The 17,171-nt window shown below is 37.5% G+C and overlaps 1 protein-coding gene across 15 annotated transcripts in view; it reads left to right on the top strand.

Moving 5' to 3' along the window:
* ptprub (protein tyrosine phosphatase receptor type Ub) overlaps window positions 1-17,171 on the top strand; it is a 237,756-nt gene that overhangs the window by 202,816 nt on the left and 17,769 nt on the right. For 12 of the 15 annotated variants that reach the window (XM_051865407.1, XM_051865417.1, XM_051865415.1 and 9 more), the window contains 6 exons: window positions 4,785-4,821; window positions 8,135-8,232; window positions 10,498-10,614; window positions 13,514-13,668; window positions 15,171-15,306; window positions 16,294-16,443. In XM_051865407.1, the coding sequence (XP_051721367.1) occupies window positions 4,785-4,821; window positions 8,135-8,232; window positions 10,498-10,614; window positions 13,514-13,668; window positions 15,171-15,306; window positions 16,294-16,443 (693 nt within the window). The remainder of the gene's footprint in view (window positions 1-4,784; window positions 4,822-8,134; window positions 8,233-10,497; window positions 10,615-13,513; window positions 13,669-15,170; window positions 15,307-16,293; window positions 16,444-17,171) is intronic. The other 3 variants (XM_051865418.1, XM_051865412.1, XM_051865408.1) reach the window with 1 other exon arrangement.

The following is a 17,171-nucleotide window of genomic DNA, read 5'->3' as shown; positions in this document are numbered from 1 at the left end:
GAACCTCTCTCACTGTACGACACAGGACCACCGATTAAGAGCCACGATCACAGAAATCGCCACGATTGTTTCACGATGACATTCTTTCGTCTGGGACAGCCAAAAATCGTGCAGTGTATCCCGGGCTTAAGGTTGTCTCTTATCTTGGCCAAGCTGGTGCTCAGGTGAGAGGTCAGTCTCCTAGCCAGTTGACCATTTGAAAGGTGCCCAAAACCCCCATTTTTGCCTTCTCACCAGTCTATGAAATTGAACTCAACCCTTAAGCTTTAAACTTACCAATCCATGAATTTTATACTATTGAACTGCACCTGAACTTCAGCAGACTAAACTTTGTTTTCTCTAACATTGATTTACTAAAGTTCAGACAAAAAAAACACTACTGACAGGAAGTCAAAATTTGAGAAGAATAGACAGGCAGCCCATATTCCAATAGATTTCACCTTTCAAATTGGAGAGAAAAAAAAAAAAAAAAAAGCAGGTTTGCAGGTTTTAGAAGGGTTTGGGGCACTTGTCAGCTTGTCGTCTGGACCAACCAGCTAAACACCAACTTGGTAGGCTGGGAGACCAACTACACTAGATCAAACCACCTGAGGCCAATGTTTTATAATTATTATTTTCAGCAGAGCTCTTATTACTAATGATGAATGCATGAAAAAGTGCAGGGTGACAGTTCATAATAACTTTTATAAATACAATAATATAATCATTATACAACAGATGAGTAGCTGTGCGTTTTTAAATATGAAAATATGAGGATATAAATCAGTTTATTGTACATGTGTAACACTTAAAAGATAATTAGTTTATTTGAAAGTTATTACAAAACGTTATCAGTAACAAAGACATTTGCTGAAAGCATTTTGATCTCTTGAGTCTGTATAAAGAGACACAAAGAGCTTTTTTTTATGCAGTGCATTTTCAGAGTTTTAAGTTGCTAAGTGTTGTAAAGTGTTGTGTCAAGCCTTTTTTATTATTTTTGTTTCGTTTTTCTCCCTTTAATGAGCTTCTGTGTCCTGTGAACATTCCTTCTATTTTCAAAACAGCTATTAAATATATAACTTTAAGCATGATGTATCATCATCTTGATAAATCGTATTAAAGATGCATTTCAGCTACAGTGGGGTAGTTGCAGCTTTGGGCTTGTGATATGATCATCACGGATTTGATGGCAGATAGGGCGACCCATGAACTGAATCATTACTGAGTTTCCCTATCGCTATCGTGCCCTTGAGCAAGACACGTACCTCACATTTTCTCCAGCGGGATGGTCACTGTTAGTGTGCTATAAATCCTGTTACACTGCTGCGGAATGTACTGCACCTTCATTTATTTATTTTTAGACCTATATGGCTGCCCTGTGCTCTTTGGCCATGGTTGTATTACTAACAAAAGCTAGATTTGGAGATTTATATAGAGACATAAATAAGATTACAGCATATGCTGTGTTTAATTTGTTGTGAATAAAAGTGAGGCTCTGAGGGAATGTTTTTAGGATTTGTTAACATGTGAACTTGTTAATTATGTCTTTTTAACACATTTGCAAAATGTAATATTTAATTCTATGTTCTAAAAACTGTTTAAGGTTGGAAATCATGAGATTAAAGGGATAGTTCACCCAAAAATGAAAATTCTGTCATTAATTGCTCACCCTCATGTCATTCCAAACCCGTAAGACTTTTGTTCATCTTCGGAACACAAATGAAGCTCTTTTTGATGAAATCTGAGAGCTTTCTGTCCCTCCATAGACAGCTACGCAACTACGAATATGACGCTTCAAAAAGTTCATAAAAAGATCGTAAAACTAATCCATATTAATTGAGCGGTTTAGTCCAAATTTTCTGAAGAGACTCAATTGTTTTATATGGTGAACAGATTTAATCCTTTTCACGTGTGAGTTTAAAATATTCTAGCTGACCCCCCAGAGTGAGTTCTTTTTAAGGCGACCATTATTTTAGAACGTTTGCCCTTATTGTTTCCATGGCGACGCATCATGCTTGTCACGTAACACACCGCAGCCACAATAACACTATATGACAGATGTATCGCTATTATTTTGTTTTTCCTTTTTCATTTAAAATATTCATAAACTTGCTTACCATATCACGAACTATCTGATATTCCGATTCTCAAATATGTGTAAGTGAGTGTGTTTTGTTGTTTAAAAACCTTTATAAATGATCTTTATCTTGATCTAACACAAGATGGGCGACACCATCTTAGTTTGCGCCGCAGTTCGCAGAGTCCTGTCAGTCAGATTTACAGCACGTGAATTCATCAATTTCTCCCGAAATACATGCAAGTAAGTGGCTGGTGAACTGGAAGAATAGTAGAGTAAACTTTATAGTTACTTAGGCCCACTATGTGTGTCTGATATGAATAAACGTTGGCAAATTATATTTGAATTGATTGTTATTGCTGCATCCACTGATGTCCGACATCAGTGTGTATTTTACAAACTCTAAATGTATTGTTTTACTGGTGCTTATGTGTATTTAAATGTTGGAATCCTTAAAAACATAATGTGGCTGAAAACACTGCATAGTTGTGATATATGACAAGCACTGAGCTCGTCCTCTCACAACTAAAGCGCGAAAGCACAGTTTGAATCTGGCAGATATGTGACGTCACTGAACATTCTAAATCCCATATGGGACCGTACCGCTCAAAAGGTTAATTAATACAAGAATGGACCTCATTGGTTCTTTCAAGTCAAGCAAACGTGCTTGAGCTTCCATTTACCTCAACTGATGTGCGAGTTGATGAATGTTTACATGTAAATAAAAGGCTAAATTCAATCCGTTCATCATATAAAGCGATCGCGTCTCTTCAGAAAATTTGGACTAAACCACTCAATTCATATGGATTAGTTTTACGATCTCTTTATAAACTTTTTGAAGTGTCATATTGGTAGTAGTTGTCTATGGAGGGACAGAAAGCTCTCAGATTTCATCAAAAAGATCTTCATTTGTATTTCCGAAGATGAACGAAAGTCTTGGAACGACATGAGGGTGAACTATCCCTTTAATTGCAGGCTCACACAGTATAAATGAATCTTTATAGTCTTTATATTTTAGGAAGGGAGTCTTTGACAAGGGGGTCATCATATTTGAGGTCCCTGGCATTAAAAATGTTTGAAATCCCTTGTATAAGTAATAGAAATCACGCTACTACTTTATGAATCAGCAGGACAAAGCTCTTTTGGACCACAGTTATCTTCCAAACTTTTTTCCCTGCATCCCCTATAAACCCCGTAGACTGATGAGTCCTTTCTATGTGGAACAAACATCCCCCACAATTTCTTTTTCCATCTACTGTGTGTCTGTTTTTATGTTTGTTCGTACAGTGTTCAGGAAATAGCTTGGCCCAATCTAAAATATAGTGGGCGTCTGCAGTGTTCTAAATGGAGCAGCAAATGCTCAGCAACAATAAAGAACATGTCTCTATTATTCCGCTAACGTCGGTTTAATGAAAACAGATCCACTTTTTGGGAGCATCCCTAGGTAGCTCTTTGAAAAGGCTTAGCTTTGATGAATAAATTGCATGTTTTGAGATGTTCCTAGAGTTTCTTTCTCTCTGTACATTCCAAACATGAGCTGATGGAGGAATTGTGTTGGGATCTGATGTCCTCCATGATGAGTTTTATGTTTGGGCAAATGAGTATTACTTTTGTAACAGAAGCCTTTTTGTTTGTTTGTTCTTTGTTACTCTCCAACACTATTAATGCAACTAAGTCTACAAACACACTAGCTACAGTATATTAACTTGGCTGCATTTGTCTGTTTGCTTTCAGTAGCTTTTCCCTTATCCTCCGCTATCCCATCCTTTCCCTTAACCCACCCCGCGCCACCAATAAATGGACTTGCATGGCAGTGAGTTATGTTGTCAATATTGAAACACACTCTCCTTAGAATTTCTCTAATAGTGTTGGGAGGTCAGATTCATTTTAGTCAATCAGTTCATTCGCATGTTTAATTTCAGTGGTTTCATGTAGGGTGTTTTTATTTGTTTAGTTTTTTAGTTGTACTTTAGATTTATGTGTTGCTGTCATTCTAAGTTAGATTCTCATTTTTCTCTTCCAGGAAACAAAAAACAACAAAAAAGTACCTTTATCATATAATATAATAATTTAATTACTTTTAAAATATATTCAATGTAGCTACCTTTTATTTATTGACTTATGTAATGTAGCTAATTACTTTTTCAAATCTTCATTGTGGCTTAAAGGTGCACTTTTACTTATTAAAAATTTGTTTACCCCTAAAGAAATGAATAGTAATATTTACAATTGGACAGTTAATGTTTTAACATATGACATTAATTTAATATGTTTACTGCATCTACTTTTTTAATGCTGTTAATGCATTTTACATTATAATATATAATGGAACCAAACAAAAATTAGATTAATCTAGATTAATTTTTTTAATCGATTGATAGCCCTAATTTAAATCATGCACACCTATACGTAAGATGTAGATTGCAGTGATTAATAGCCTTAAAACGTTTTATTTTACACAGAGTAGATCTTCTCATGGAGGTTGCCATTTTGCGATCATTTTATCTCAGTAAACCCCAGATTATCAAAAAGTTCTGCTTAAAGAATAAATTAATTCTGGTTGATTTTGAATAGTAGCTTTCAAAGCAGACATTTAAATGGGACAGCTAGAACTAAAGACCTTGGAGCTCTGATGAACATTTGTTCTCTAAGAGGAGTGAGATATATACACATGAAGTGATGACACAAATGACTTACACAGCACGTCACCTCTCTCTCTTTCTTTTAGGGTTACCATCGATCCAACCACTTCATCGCCACTCAGGGTGAGTATCCTTGTCTGGACAGGACTTGTGAATGTGTGTGTTGATTTTGTTCTGTCTGGCAGTATCCATTCCCAAGACGGAGAGGCTCTTTTCTCTCTTCAGTCTGAGCCTCTGGGTTTGTGTGTGTGTGTGTGTGTGTGTGTGTGAGAGAGAGAGAGAGAGAGACTGAAACCTTGAGAACATAAAGATCTTCCAGATGGAATCTAATGAGTTCTGATCCAGGAAATTATAGAGGTGTGCGAATAGAGATGCTGCAGCAGAGACGGGATTACCACCTGCTGTCTTCTTACCCGAAATCCCCATCAAAACCACCAGCACAATGACTATAGGACCTTGGGTGGAGAGGAGTCTCAGATTGTTTTCACTGCAATAATTTTCTTAAAATATTTTGGTGTTGTTCTTGAATGATAATATTTAAACATCTGGAGAAAATCCTTTATTTATTTCCCTTTATTTACCTACCTACCTCATTGGCAATTTGTTCTCTTGCTTTAACCATAAACATCTCTCAATTTTGTTTTATTTATAATTAAAACAAGAAAAAACATTTTGTCAAAGCGGTAAGAAAAATGAAATTAATTCAATATGAAGCAAAGGCCCAATCCCAATTCTATTTTATACCCCTTCGCCTAGCCCTTCGCCCTTCCCCTTGACCCTTGAAACATAGTGTAGGGGTGAAAATATTCCCCTAAGAAATGGGACACCACTACTACACCATTACACACGTCATCGTACCTAGTTTCTTTTATTAGTGTCCTGTAACATTTAACCAGTATGAACAGCAATGAAGTCTGCATATCAACAGAAATCAGGCGCGAGCACGTTTAACAGATTACTCACTCCCAATGTTGTTTTGCGCTGTATTTTGGACTTCAGAAAATGGTGCTCGGTTTCAGTTAGATTACGTACAAGCCTTCGAGTTTCCCAAGATGATACAGAATCATACAGAACGTACAAGACTGGTAGAGCTGCTTTTCCATCGGGCCAAGCTGTTTGTTTAACCGTTCCATTCCGTGCCGAGCGGGCCAGTACGGATATGGTTTCATTTCTGCTGTGGTGCTGCGATAACGGAGCTCTTTGCAATGTAATACAAACGAGTCCATTGTTGCCTTGGTAACGCAAGAGTTTACAGACGATACGAGATGTAAATAGCGACTGCGTTATGAGGGATGACCAGATATTTCTTTTAACTGTATTATTCATTTGTGTTCACATCATTCAAATAGCGTGTTTAGCAAGCTACGGAGAAACACGCAGCACGGTAGTCGGTGTATGCAAGGAAATTTCTCATACCCCTTCGTTTGAAGTGTGGTCCCGAAAAATCTTTGTTTGAAGGGCTATCTGGCCCTTCCCCTTACCCCTACCACTCCAGCCAAAAGAGAATCGAGACACCCCTACCCCTTCACATGAACGCGCAAAACGAAGGGGTAGGGGAAAGGGAAGGGGTAAGGGGTAGAAATGGGATTAGGCCAAAGTCTGTCTTATGCAATTTTGCTTCTTATTTTAAGGATGTATTTACTGGAAAACACGGCAGAAATATAGATCAATTAATTATTTTTTGCAGTGTGAGGGCATTCAGGGATGTCCTCGGTTTGATAACATCAATATTTTATGTTAATTTATTTATATATTTTGTAAGTAGCTGTCTAATGAGTAGGATAATGTACAGTCACCTTGTTCAGTATCTCAAGACCCCTTTGTTTCGCGTCAGGGTCCTGATTCGATACTAACTGGCTGATTGTACATTATGTCTTACTTAACTTTATATAAAACAATAGAGGTATATGGTACTTTACTATATTAACTATACTTAACTATAAAATAGAAGTATATGGTACTTAGTTCACCCAAAAAATGAAATAATTTATTACTTACCCTCATGTTGTTCTACACCCGTAAGACCTTTGTTCATCTTCGGAACACAAATTAAGATATTTTTTGATGAAATCCGATGGCTCAGTGAGGCCTCTATTGCCAGCAATGTCACTGAAACTCTCAAGATCCAGAAAGCTACTAAAGACATATTTAAAACAGTTCATGTGACTACAGTGGTTCTACCTTAATATTTATAATATAATATAAGCGATGAGTATAATATAATATAGTATATTATAATATAATATAATATATTATATAGTATAATATAATATATTTATAATAATATAAGCGACGAGAATACTTTTTGTGCGCCAAAAAAAACTAAATAACGAATTTTCAACAATATGATGCTTCGAAGCTTTACGAATCTTTTGTTTCGAATCAGTGGTTCGGAGTGCAAAAGTCATGTGATTTCAGTAAACAAGGCTTCGTTTACGCGATCCGAACCACTGATTCGAAACAAAAGATTTGTAAAGCTTCGAAGCAGTGTTTTAAAATCGGCCGGCACTAGATAACGTTGAGAAGTCGTTATTTAAAAGTCGTAAAGTAATAATGGCATTGGTTTTACTGTATCAATTCCAGAGTCCTCATTCTCTGGACGTACATGCAAAGTGGATTCACAGCACAGAAAACAGTTTCTTCTCGACATGTCGACAACATGACGTGTTGCTACAACTACAGTGTTTGAGGGCGGGTCAAAGTAGATGTTCACGGGCAGCCAATGAAGACCATAGGCTGGCGTTATGCAAATTTGTTACAAACCTACGTAGATATTTTACAGAAGTGAGGCTGGAATTGCCGGCAGTTCAGAATCAATTATTTTGTTTAGGATGCAATAATTTCATTTGTCATGCGCTTTGATCTTTAAAAATTGGCAGACCTTTTACATTCACAAACAGCTATATTACACACTACATGAAAAGTAATATTCGAAAAGCATAATACTTTAAAATCTCAAAAAACTTTTTGTAGCTCAGTTTAAAAACAATAGAAATCAATGGAAAGTCCCCACCTTGACAGAAAAAAACAGTGTGTGTGAATGTGAGAGAAATATCAGACATAAACCATCCTCTATGCCTTTCTCAGCTCTACTAAAACAAGGTCACACACTTCTCTCATCGTTTCAGATCTTCCATAAATAAATCATTATACATGTTTGTGGTTTGTCTGTCTTTCCCCCTTATTGAATTTCCAGGCAGACTCAATTGATGAGAGAAATTAGCTTTTTCTATCAGAGAGCCACTTCCTGCTGGGGTTAAAACTGTTCCATTCACCAGAAATGTCTGCTATTGAATTACTCTCTGTGAGGCTCTGGATTACTGAACTGCCTTATAACATGCAATGACACTTGGTAAATTAAACCCGCCGTCTGGAGCATTGGCTGCCATTCAGTGAATGTGTGTGTGTGTATGTGTGTTTGTCTGTTTGTTTGCAGGGCCCAAGCAGGAGACAGTATATGATTTTTGGAGGATGGTTTGGCAAGAAAACTGCTTTAGTATCGTCATGATCACCAAGCTAGTGGAGGTGGGCAGGGTATGTTCTAGATCCTTCCTCATCTGCACACTAACCCATGAACTAAAGACACTTCCCATTCACAACAACCCTACACATTTCATTCAGTCATCACTTCTAAATGTTTGTGTATTTGTGGGTCTGTGACTTGGGGAGCAGTTGTGACCTAATGGTTAGAGAGTCGGACTTGTAACCCAAAGATTTGAATCTCAGTACCGGTGGGGTGGAGTGAATGAAGAGTGCTCTCTTCCATTCTCATTACCCACAACTGAGGTGCCCTTGAGCAAGGCACCTAACCCCCCAATCACTCCCCAGGTGCTGCAGCAAAAATGGCTGCCCACTGCTCCAGGTGTGTGTTCACGGTGTGTGTTCACCACTCACTCACTGCTGTGTGTGTGCACTTGGATGGGTGAAATGCAGAGCACAAATTCTACACTTCACTCACTTATGTGTGTGCTTGAAAATGATATGTAAATTGATTTTAATGACAACACTTCCCATTCATCAGCCATTAGTGGACATTTTTTTCTGCTTGATAAAACTGTACGTTTGGAAATATTATGTTTTAAATGTGATTACTTTATGGACAAGAAGTATCATTTTACACTGTACCAAAGAAATGCGGGGGTGTTGGGTTGAACATGAAGTACCTTGGAGTATCATGTAAATACCATTCTATATGATATGATAATCATCTATACGTGGTTCAGTTATGATGTTACCATAGTGCTATAATGTTAATCTAATAATTTAATAAATTAAATATAATCTCAAATCTAATCTAATTTCATACTTTACATTATAATGTTGTGATGCTTAAATTTACTTGTAGCATTTAAAATGATTGATTTTTACTTACTTTCTAATTTGTTTAGACAAAATGGTGTAGTATCTTAATATCTGCCATGGCATGAAAATAATTATACAGGTCCAAAAATCCAAGGTACGTCATGATACTTTTTGTTAGTGCAGGCAATGTGTTATATATCAAAGTACCGTGAATTTATCATCTGATACCTTCACTGTACCACGGTACCACCACAGTACAGTACCGTTATCACATGCTCATGTTATATAAATACGTCTCTATTGCTGTCAACTAAAAATAAGATTTGGAGTATCTCTCGTTCCATCATAATTCCCACACTCATGTAATGCGTTCTGCTCCCTTGCTTTGTGGCCCACTGTTTCCAGCCTTTTTAAACCACCTCTATTTCTTCCTGCGACATAATTTCCTCTTTCATTTTCCTCTCCACACCCGCATCGCCCCTTCAGTGCTTCAGAGACAGCGTCTGCTGCCAACAGTCCTCTTAACGGCCCGTCCCTGCCCTCTTATGAAATTGGGGCTCTATTATGAAAAATACGCTTTCCGATGTTATGATAAAAGCTGTGAACAGCAGGGATAAATAGATGATGGCATAGGTCTGACAGCAAATCTAACAGTTTGTGTAACGATAATAAGCATGCAGAAATAACCCCGGTTTACAGTACGTAAGGAGGGACTTATTTCACTTCAACAGTTTGGCTGCTGTAAAGCTTTAACTAAGAGAAAAAAAGTTTAAAATATCAAATTAATATATATCATCAAATAAATCTTTTTTTCACTATTTCTTTTAGCCTTTTGGAAATATTCAATATACATCTCTATATATGTATTTGATCTGAAATGTCTTAAAAAGGTAAATCAGATTTTAATTATTTCAAAAACATCCTTTTTAGTTAAGTGCATTCAAAGTGTTAAAGTACATGCAAGAAGTAAAACATTACAAATCTAGTTAAAAATAATCAAGTCTCGTTTTTTTTTTTTTTTTTTTTTTATGTAGAATGTCATTAAATTAACTCAAATAATTATGCCTGATAATTTTCCCTAATTTTATATATATATATATATATATATATATATATATATATATATATATATATAACATATGAAAAAAGGCCATGCAGACCAATAGGGCACAGACAGTTTGAACTGATACAAGAAAATGAATAAAACTTTCTGAATTTAATACCATTTTTGCTATGAAGTTTTAATCAGAGAAGCTGATAAAACATCTGTCTTTAACACTTTCATACTCATACAAGGAAGAATAATGAAACTAATGTAATGACATGCTTTTTTTAGGAAACTTAATTGTGCATTACAATCTTCTTAATATTCATGAAGTTGTTTAATTTTACATTGCCAGCAAAATCCTTTGAAATATCATATATCAGCCAGCCCTAGAATCATGCTACTGTGGACCTCCAGTGTTTTCTAACCTGAGTTTTTTGGTTTGTTTTCAGGTGAAATGCTGTAAGTATTGGCCAGATGAGTCAGAGATGTACGGTGACATTAAGATCACGCTGCTGAAGACGGAAACTCTGGCGGAGTACACAGTGCGAACTTTTGCCCTGGAGCGGGTACGAGAAGATTTCTTTTCCTCTAGAGACAGGACAGGAAATGAAGGGGAAAAGAAGGGTTGCATCTCCCGCATGAGCACCGCAGCTCAGTGTGTCAGAGCCTCTAAGCCACGGCTCTAACATGCTCTCATTTCTCAGAGCAGCCTACGTGTGATTTGCTTTGCCATTTGATATGATGCGATATGATATGATGCACAATCAGCAGGCCATTATCACAAAATAAACGCAGACAGGGTGATCAGGTCTTGTATCACGTTACTCCACATTACCCTGCTTATTACACTCTCACATGCACACCAAATAAATAAATAAATGCACATGAATTATTGATATTGAAATAATTTTGTTATATGAGAAGAGCCGTAGAGTGATATGAGAGACATAAAATTAGCACAGCTATGTTTTCTTTTATCATCTATACAGTTTAGCATCATTATACAAAACTACTTGACCTAAAGGGCCATTCACTCCAAGGACGATAACTATAATGATAATTTAGTTTTAACAATCATTCTAAATTTAAAAGAATAGCAGAATCTACACCACAGCTATAATGATAATGGCACAAAGGAATCACTTTTAAAGCAAATTTTTTTCCAGCTGATGAACGATAAAAACATTGACAGCCAATCAGAATCCATCCTGCTTTAAAGAGCTCAAGCATTTAAAGCGGGAGATGACAAAACTGCAGTGCACTTATAATAAACAGAAAGATATCGTCCATTGGTGTGGAATCTAATATAGTTATCGTTCTTGGTGTGTACGGGCCTTAAAGGGTTAGTTCACCCAAAAATGAAATTTCTGTCATTAAGTACTCACTCTCATGTCGTCCCAAACTTGTAAGTCCTTCGTTCATCTTCGGAACACAAATTAAGATATTTCTGATGAAATCCGAGGGTATCTGAACCACACATACGCAGAAATGTCATTGTGCTTTTCAAGGCCCAGAAAGGTAGTAAAGACATCGTTAAAATAGTCCATGTGACTACAGTGGTTCAACCTTAGCGACGAGAATACATTTTGTGCACAAAAACAAAACAAAAATAACAACTTTCGTCAACAATTTCTTCTCTTCCGTCAGTCCCCTACGCTGTTTACATTGTAGACACAGTGCAGCGCTTCCGCGTTCTACGTCAGAACGCCGACTCTTTATTGGCCGGCTCCTGCGTCAGCATCACACGCATGCGTTGTGGTGCTCATGTGAATAGCGTTGACCGATACTGGGCTGCCGTTCTGACGTAGAACAGGGAAGTGCTGCAATACAGTGTACAGCATCAACACTGTAGGAGACTGACAGGGAATAGAAGAAATTGTTGAAGTAAATTGTTGAAGAAAATAATGAATAAGAAGAAAAATAATGAATAAACAAACAAACAAACAAAAAATAAGTCACTGAAATAAGGCCTCAAAACACATACTAAACATTTTTTTTCACAAGACTTTTGGGAACTGTATATTTTAGCCTAGAGTTTTTGCTTCAAAATGATGTGGAAATTATCCTGCCTACTGAGTCACATAAAACAATGTATTGATTTTAAATTTCTAAGACATTTTTTGTTTAGAAAGGCCATATGCGAGGAGGCGTGAATCTTCATGAATAATGCTGTGATTCACACCTGAGGAGATTAAGGTTGAACCATTGTAGTCACGTGGACTATTTTAACAGTGCCTTTACTACCTTTTTGGGCCTTGAAAGTGGTAATTGTGTTGCAGTCTATCGGAAGCCAGAAAGCTCATGGATTTCATCAAAAATATCTTAATTTGTGTTCCGAAGATGAACAAAGGTCTTATGGGTTTGGGACGAAATGAAGGTGAGTGATTAATGACAGAAATTTCATTTTTGGGTGAACTAACCCTTTAAGAATGCCACAATTGACCAATCAGAATCAGGTATTCCTGGCCATGTAATATGTTTTGCTATGCTGATATACATTGACTCTTTGCTAGGATTAGGGTAGAACGCAAATTGTGTGTGTTAGGGGAGAATTTGGAGTGACAGCCCTTTAAATGAAATGGAGAGAAGCGCCTGATACCCAGCAGAGGCCCACCGAGCTGTCTGTTCAAGGATTAGAGCTGCCTCATCTCAGAACGCTTTTATGGCAGGCACATTAACTAAAGCATCTCTTTCCCTCTCTCTCATTATCGCTCTCTCTCTCTCTGATACAATAGGCTAAATGTGGGTGCGTTTACTGAAATTAGCTCAATTTAACCTCCTCCACCTCCCCCCCCGTCTTCTCTTATCGTCCTCTTTGCTGCCCTGTGGAGGTGCAGTTCTGTCGACAGCCTTTGATGTGAGTTTTGTGCTTGCCGCGGCCATGTCAATCAAACACGGGCTGTGGGTGGAACGATGTGCTTCTGTGTGTTTGTCGAATGGTGGGGAAAGCTTCTCCACATAACCATTGGCCAGGGTTTCGGCTGAAGCTCTCCTTGTGTGTATTCGAACAGACGAGCAATTGGGATTCAGTAATAGGAAGTCTCTTAGTGGCCTGTCAAGTAGACATACGAACCTCCCCTGAGTGGAACCACAGAGATGTGTGTTTATTTTACTATCACTTTTGCTAATTCATATGGGATTCTCTGAGGTGTCTTTGAGCCATGAGGAATACAAACTCCAGAAGTGAGTCCCCTCAGATTTTTGAGGCAGAAAATGAAAAGGTGCCTGATCGTGTTCTCCACTACTCGCAACCTAAGCTAAAAACCGCACAACTAAATGTTGGAGCCGTGGCCAGGTGGTTAGCGCTCATGCCCTGACAGATTGAGCCAAAATGCTCATATGGGCAATTTGGGTTCAGGTTTCTGTTATCTCAGTCTTCCACTAAACAAAATGGCAAAAATTAAATTATATTAAATTTGATATATATTAATTATAATTGAAGTGTAGAGCATGTTTGTCTTTCAGAGGGGATACTCCGCCAAACACGAAGTGTGTCAGTTTCACTTTACATCATGGCCTGAGCATGGAGTACCATACCACGCCACGGGTCTGCTAGCCTTCATTCGTCGAGTCAAAACCTCCACGCCACTCGACGCAGGGCCTGTGGTGGTCCACTGCAGGTATAGAGCTCTATTTTATTAACTGCACTTTAACTGCTATTATAAAATGGTTAGTTCCTGTCCTTGATTCTGATTGGTCAATAGCTGTGTTTTATTCACGATAAAACGCAGCTATGACCGCTTCACCCAACGGTTCTGTGTATCACTACACAACACCCTTAGCAACCACTCTTAGCAATGTAAACTGTTTGTTCTCAGTATTGCTCATTGAAGCTTACTGTATTATGTAGAAGAGCATTGTGAGAATGAGATCGATTGAGCGAGTTTATTACCTGCATTCAGATTTAGCATTTTCCTTAAGGTCAGTCCTATGTTCATAATAAAAAAATCTGTTTAAATGTCCGCTGCAATATCTTGTCCATTTAAGTCTTCGCTACTGAGTGACTCACTCATAAAGACAGTCTTTGCCGCCATCTAATGGTGTAGTAATGTAACTTCTGTTGCTGTTCACGGTCAGGGACTATTTTTTCCAGCGGAAGGAAGGCTTTTAGTGATTTTACTTCATGAAAGTTGCATTGATACGTATATTTTTTGGCTTTACTATTTATATTGTGTGGTAACCGTTTTATAAAAGCAATAAGGTACTCGAGGATGGTGCTGTATCATGAATAAGTCACAGCCATGACTTATTCACGAGTACCTCGAGTACCTTATTGCTTACATGTTTGCCAACCAAAAAAAGTGTCTAAATATGTCTTAATTTCGAACAATATACGCTACTTTTCAAAATATCACTAAGGCTGCATTTATTTGATGAAAAATACAGTAAAACAATAATATTTATTCTATTTTATTTTAATAAATTTTCATATGTAATTTATTCCTGTGATGGCAAAGTTGAATTTTCATCAGCCATTACTCTAGTTTTCAGTGTCACATGATCAATCAGAAATCATTCTAATATGCTGTTTTAGTGCTCGAGAAACATTTTTTTATTATCAGTGTTGAAAACAGTTGAGCTGCTTAATATTTTTGTGAAAATTGCATTTTTTAGGATTCTTTGTTGAATAGAAAGTTCAAAAGACCAGCATTTATTTGAAATAGAAATCTTTTGTAACATTATAAATTTCTTTACTGACTTGATCAATATTTTGTGTATTTTCACAATAAAACTACTAATTTCTTTAAAAAACAAAACAATCTTACTGACCCCAAACTTTTGAAAAGTGTGCTTGTGCTGTCTTTTTCAAATACTCCAAGGAACCTCAAAGAATACCATGGTAATATCATGTTGCATGATAAAAAAAACATGATATATGAATATGATGCATGTCTAAAAAGCTGGTTTAATATTTTTTGGTACTTTTTTTTGTTAGTATTTTCTGTCAACTGTTGTTACATGGGACTTTGACGTTGACAGCCTGCCAGGTCGTACAGGATTGTGGCGGCTGCCTCAACTTCACCAGCTTGATCTTAGTTCAGTCCATCAAAGAAAAAACACTGTCCTATGTCATCATTTTTGACAAACATCTTACTATCAATCTTTCGTTCTTCCTCCTCAGTGTCGGAGCGGGCAGGACAGGCTGCTATATCGTGCTTGATGTAATGCTGGACATGGCAGAGTGTGAAGGAGTGGTGGACATCTACAACTGTGTGAAGACGCTCTGCTCTCGTCGTATCAACATGATCCAGACAGAGGTGCAGATGCTCACATAACTCCCTGTACCCAGATATGGCAGGAGATATGACACCTCTTGTATTTGCATAGTGATAAGCTCTGTAGGTGTTGCTATGAATATTCAGAATGTTTAGCTTTGGAATGCAGTGAAAATTGTGTATTGATAGGTGGGAAATGCAAAAAAAAAAAAAACATCTCTCTTGCATCTGTCCGCTCTGCGGAGGCATGTGCCTTTGCTTAGATGTTCTAAAATTTACATATCCAAACTTTATTATGTAAATCCCACAGTTATTTGACTGTTTTAAACATTAGTAATTATTTACCAGATGCTTTAATTAAATCTGCAAGTGTTTGTTTATGTAGAGCGATGTATACACTCGCAGTGCACTTTGAAACATGCTACAAATTTTGTTTACATTCAAACATGGAGGTTATGCAAATTCTGCTATTGGCATCTATTTACTTTGTAGCGTCCTTTATCTTTCGTACATTCTTTCTCCTCTAGTCATCTCTTTTCTATTCTCATCGTTCCTGTTCTGATCTTTTCTCACCTCATCTATCAAGGGCGTTTTCTCAAAGGAGCCAAGGGAGGCAGTGAAGGCCTCCTGCTAAAATCCAGATGAGAAAATAATCGACAGAACAAGACTGAAAACAAAGCAAACATTACGAACTATTAGATTAAATTGGTTGTACACAATTTTTCTAAAATACACTGTCCAACAGTAACACCAGTGGACAATGCTTCAGAGGCAGCCCTCGCTTGAGATCATTTCAAAATAAAGGTGAAAAATCACAGGAAGCAGTGCCTCCGTGTCACTATGACTGGCTGATTATATACATGTTAATGCACACAACAGCAAATCCACATGAATGCGTCAAACTGAATGGAGTAATTACGGAGCAGATGGCTCACCCACTCGGACATTATCACTTTCAGTCAAGTCTGAATCAAAATGTAGTCTAGCACAGGAAGTATGTAGCTATGTCTTTGCTTTCTCTCTCTACAGGAGCAGTACATATTCATTCATGATGCCATCCTGGAGGCGTGCCTGTGTGGGGAGACAGCCATCCCTGTGAACGAGTTCGCCCTGGCTTACAAAGAGATGCTGCGGGTGGATTCTCAGAGCAACTCTTCACAGCTTCGAGAGGAGTTTCAGGTCTTTGTCTCTCCTTGCTTAAATATATTGTTTTCTCATTTTCGTGAGATCTCATTGGTGCAAAATCCCACATGACTATACATTTAAAACATTATATATCTTCTGATTGGCTGTCATTGTGTCACATTACAAATCAGTTTCACGTTCAGTGACGGCAGATAGAGATGCACCGGTCGACCGGACGGCTTTTGCTCCAAACACACAATGTTTTTTTTTTTGTTTTTTTTTTGGCCTATCTCTGTTCCGAACTTGCACACAAACTGCATTGCAATCGTTTTCCAAAATGTTGTTTGTGTGGAAATATTATGGAGGAAATAGAGGAAAGTACTGTACCTGGCACAGCACTGTTCACAATGCTCAAAATATTGGTAGAAAAATATAAATATTGAATTAGGGGCGGGGGTGTATATGAATGTATCTCTGAAGGGAACTGGCTGTCTTCAGAAGAGTTTCGAAGGCATTTTTTCCTCTTATACCTCTGTGTAATGCTTAAAGGATTAGTTCACTTCAGAATTGCAATTTCCAGATAATTTACTCACCCCCATGTAATCCAAGATGTTTATGACTTTCTTTCTTCAGTCAAAAAGAAATTAAGGTTTTTGAGGAAAACTTTCCAGGATTTTTCTCCTTATAGTGGGCTTCACTGGGGTACAACGGGTTGAAGGTGCAAATTGCAGTTTCAAAGGGCTCTACATGATCCCAGACGAGGAATAAGGGTCTTGTCTAGT

The sequence above is a fragment of the Ctenopharyngodon idella genome, chromosome 16 (genome assembly GCF_019924925.1).
Source record: "Ctenopharyngodon idella isolate HZGC_01 chromosome 16, HZGC01, whole genome shotgun sequence".
Lineage (NCBI taxonomy): Eukaryota > Metazoa > Chordata > Actinopteri > Cypriniformes > Xenocyprididae > Ctenopharyngodon > Ctenopharyngodon idella.
The sequence above is the reverse complement of the archived record's forward strand: the minus strand, read 5'-3'. Positions and strand labels throughout refer to the sequence as shown.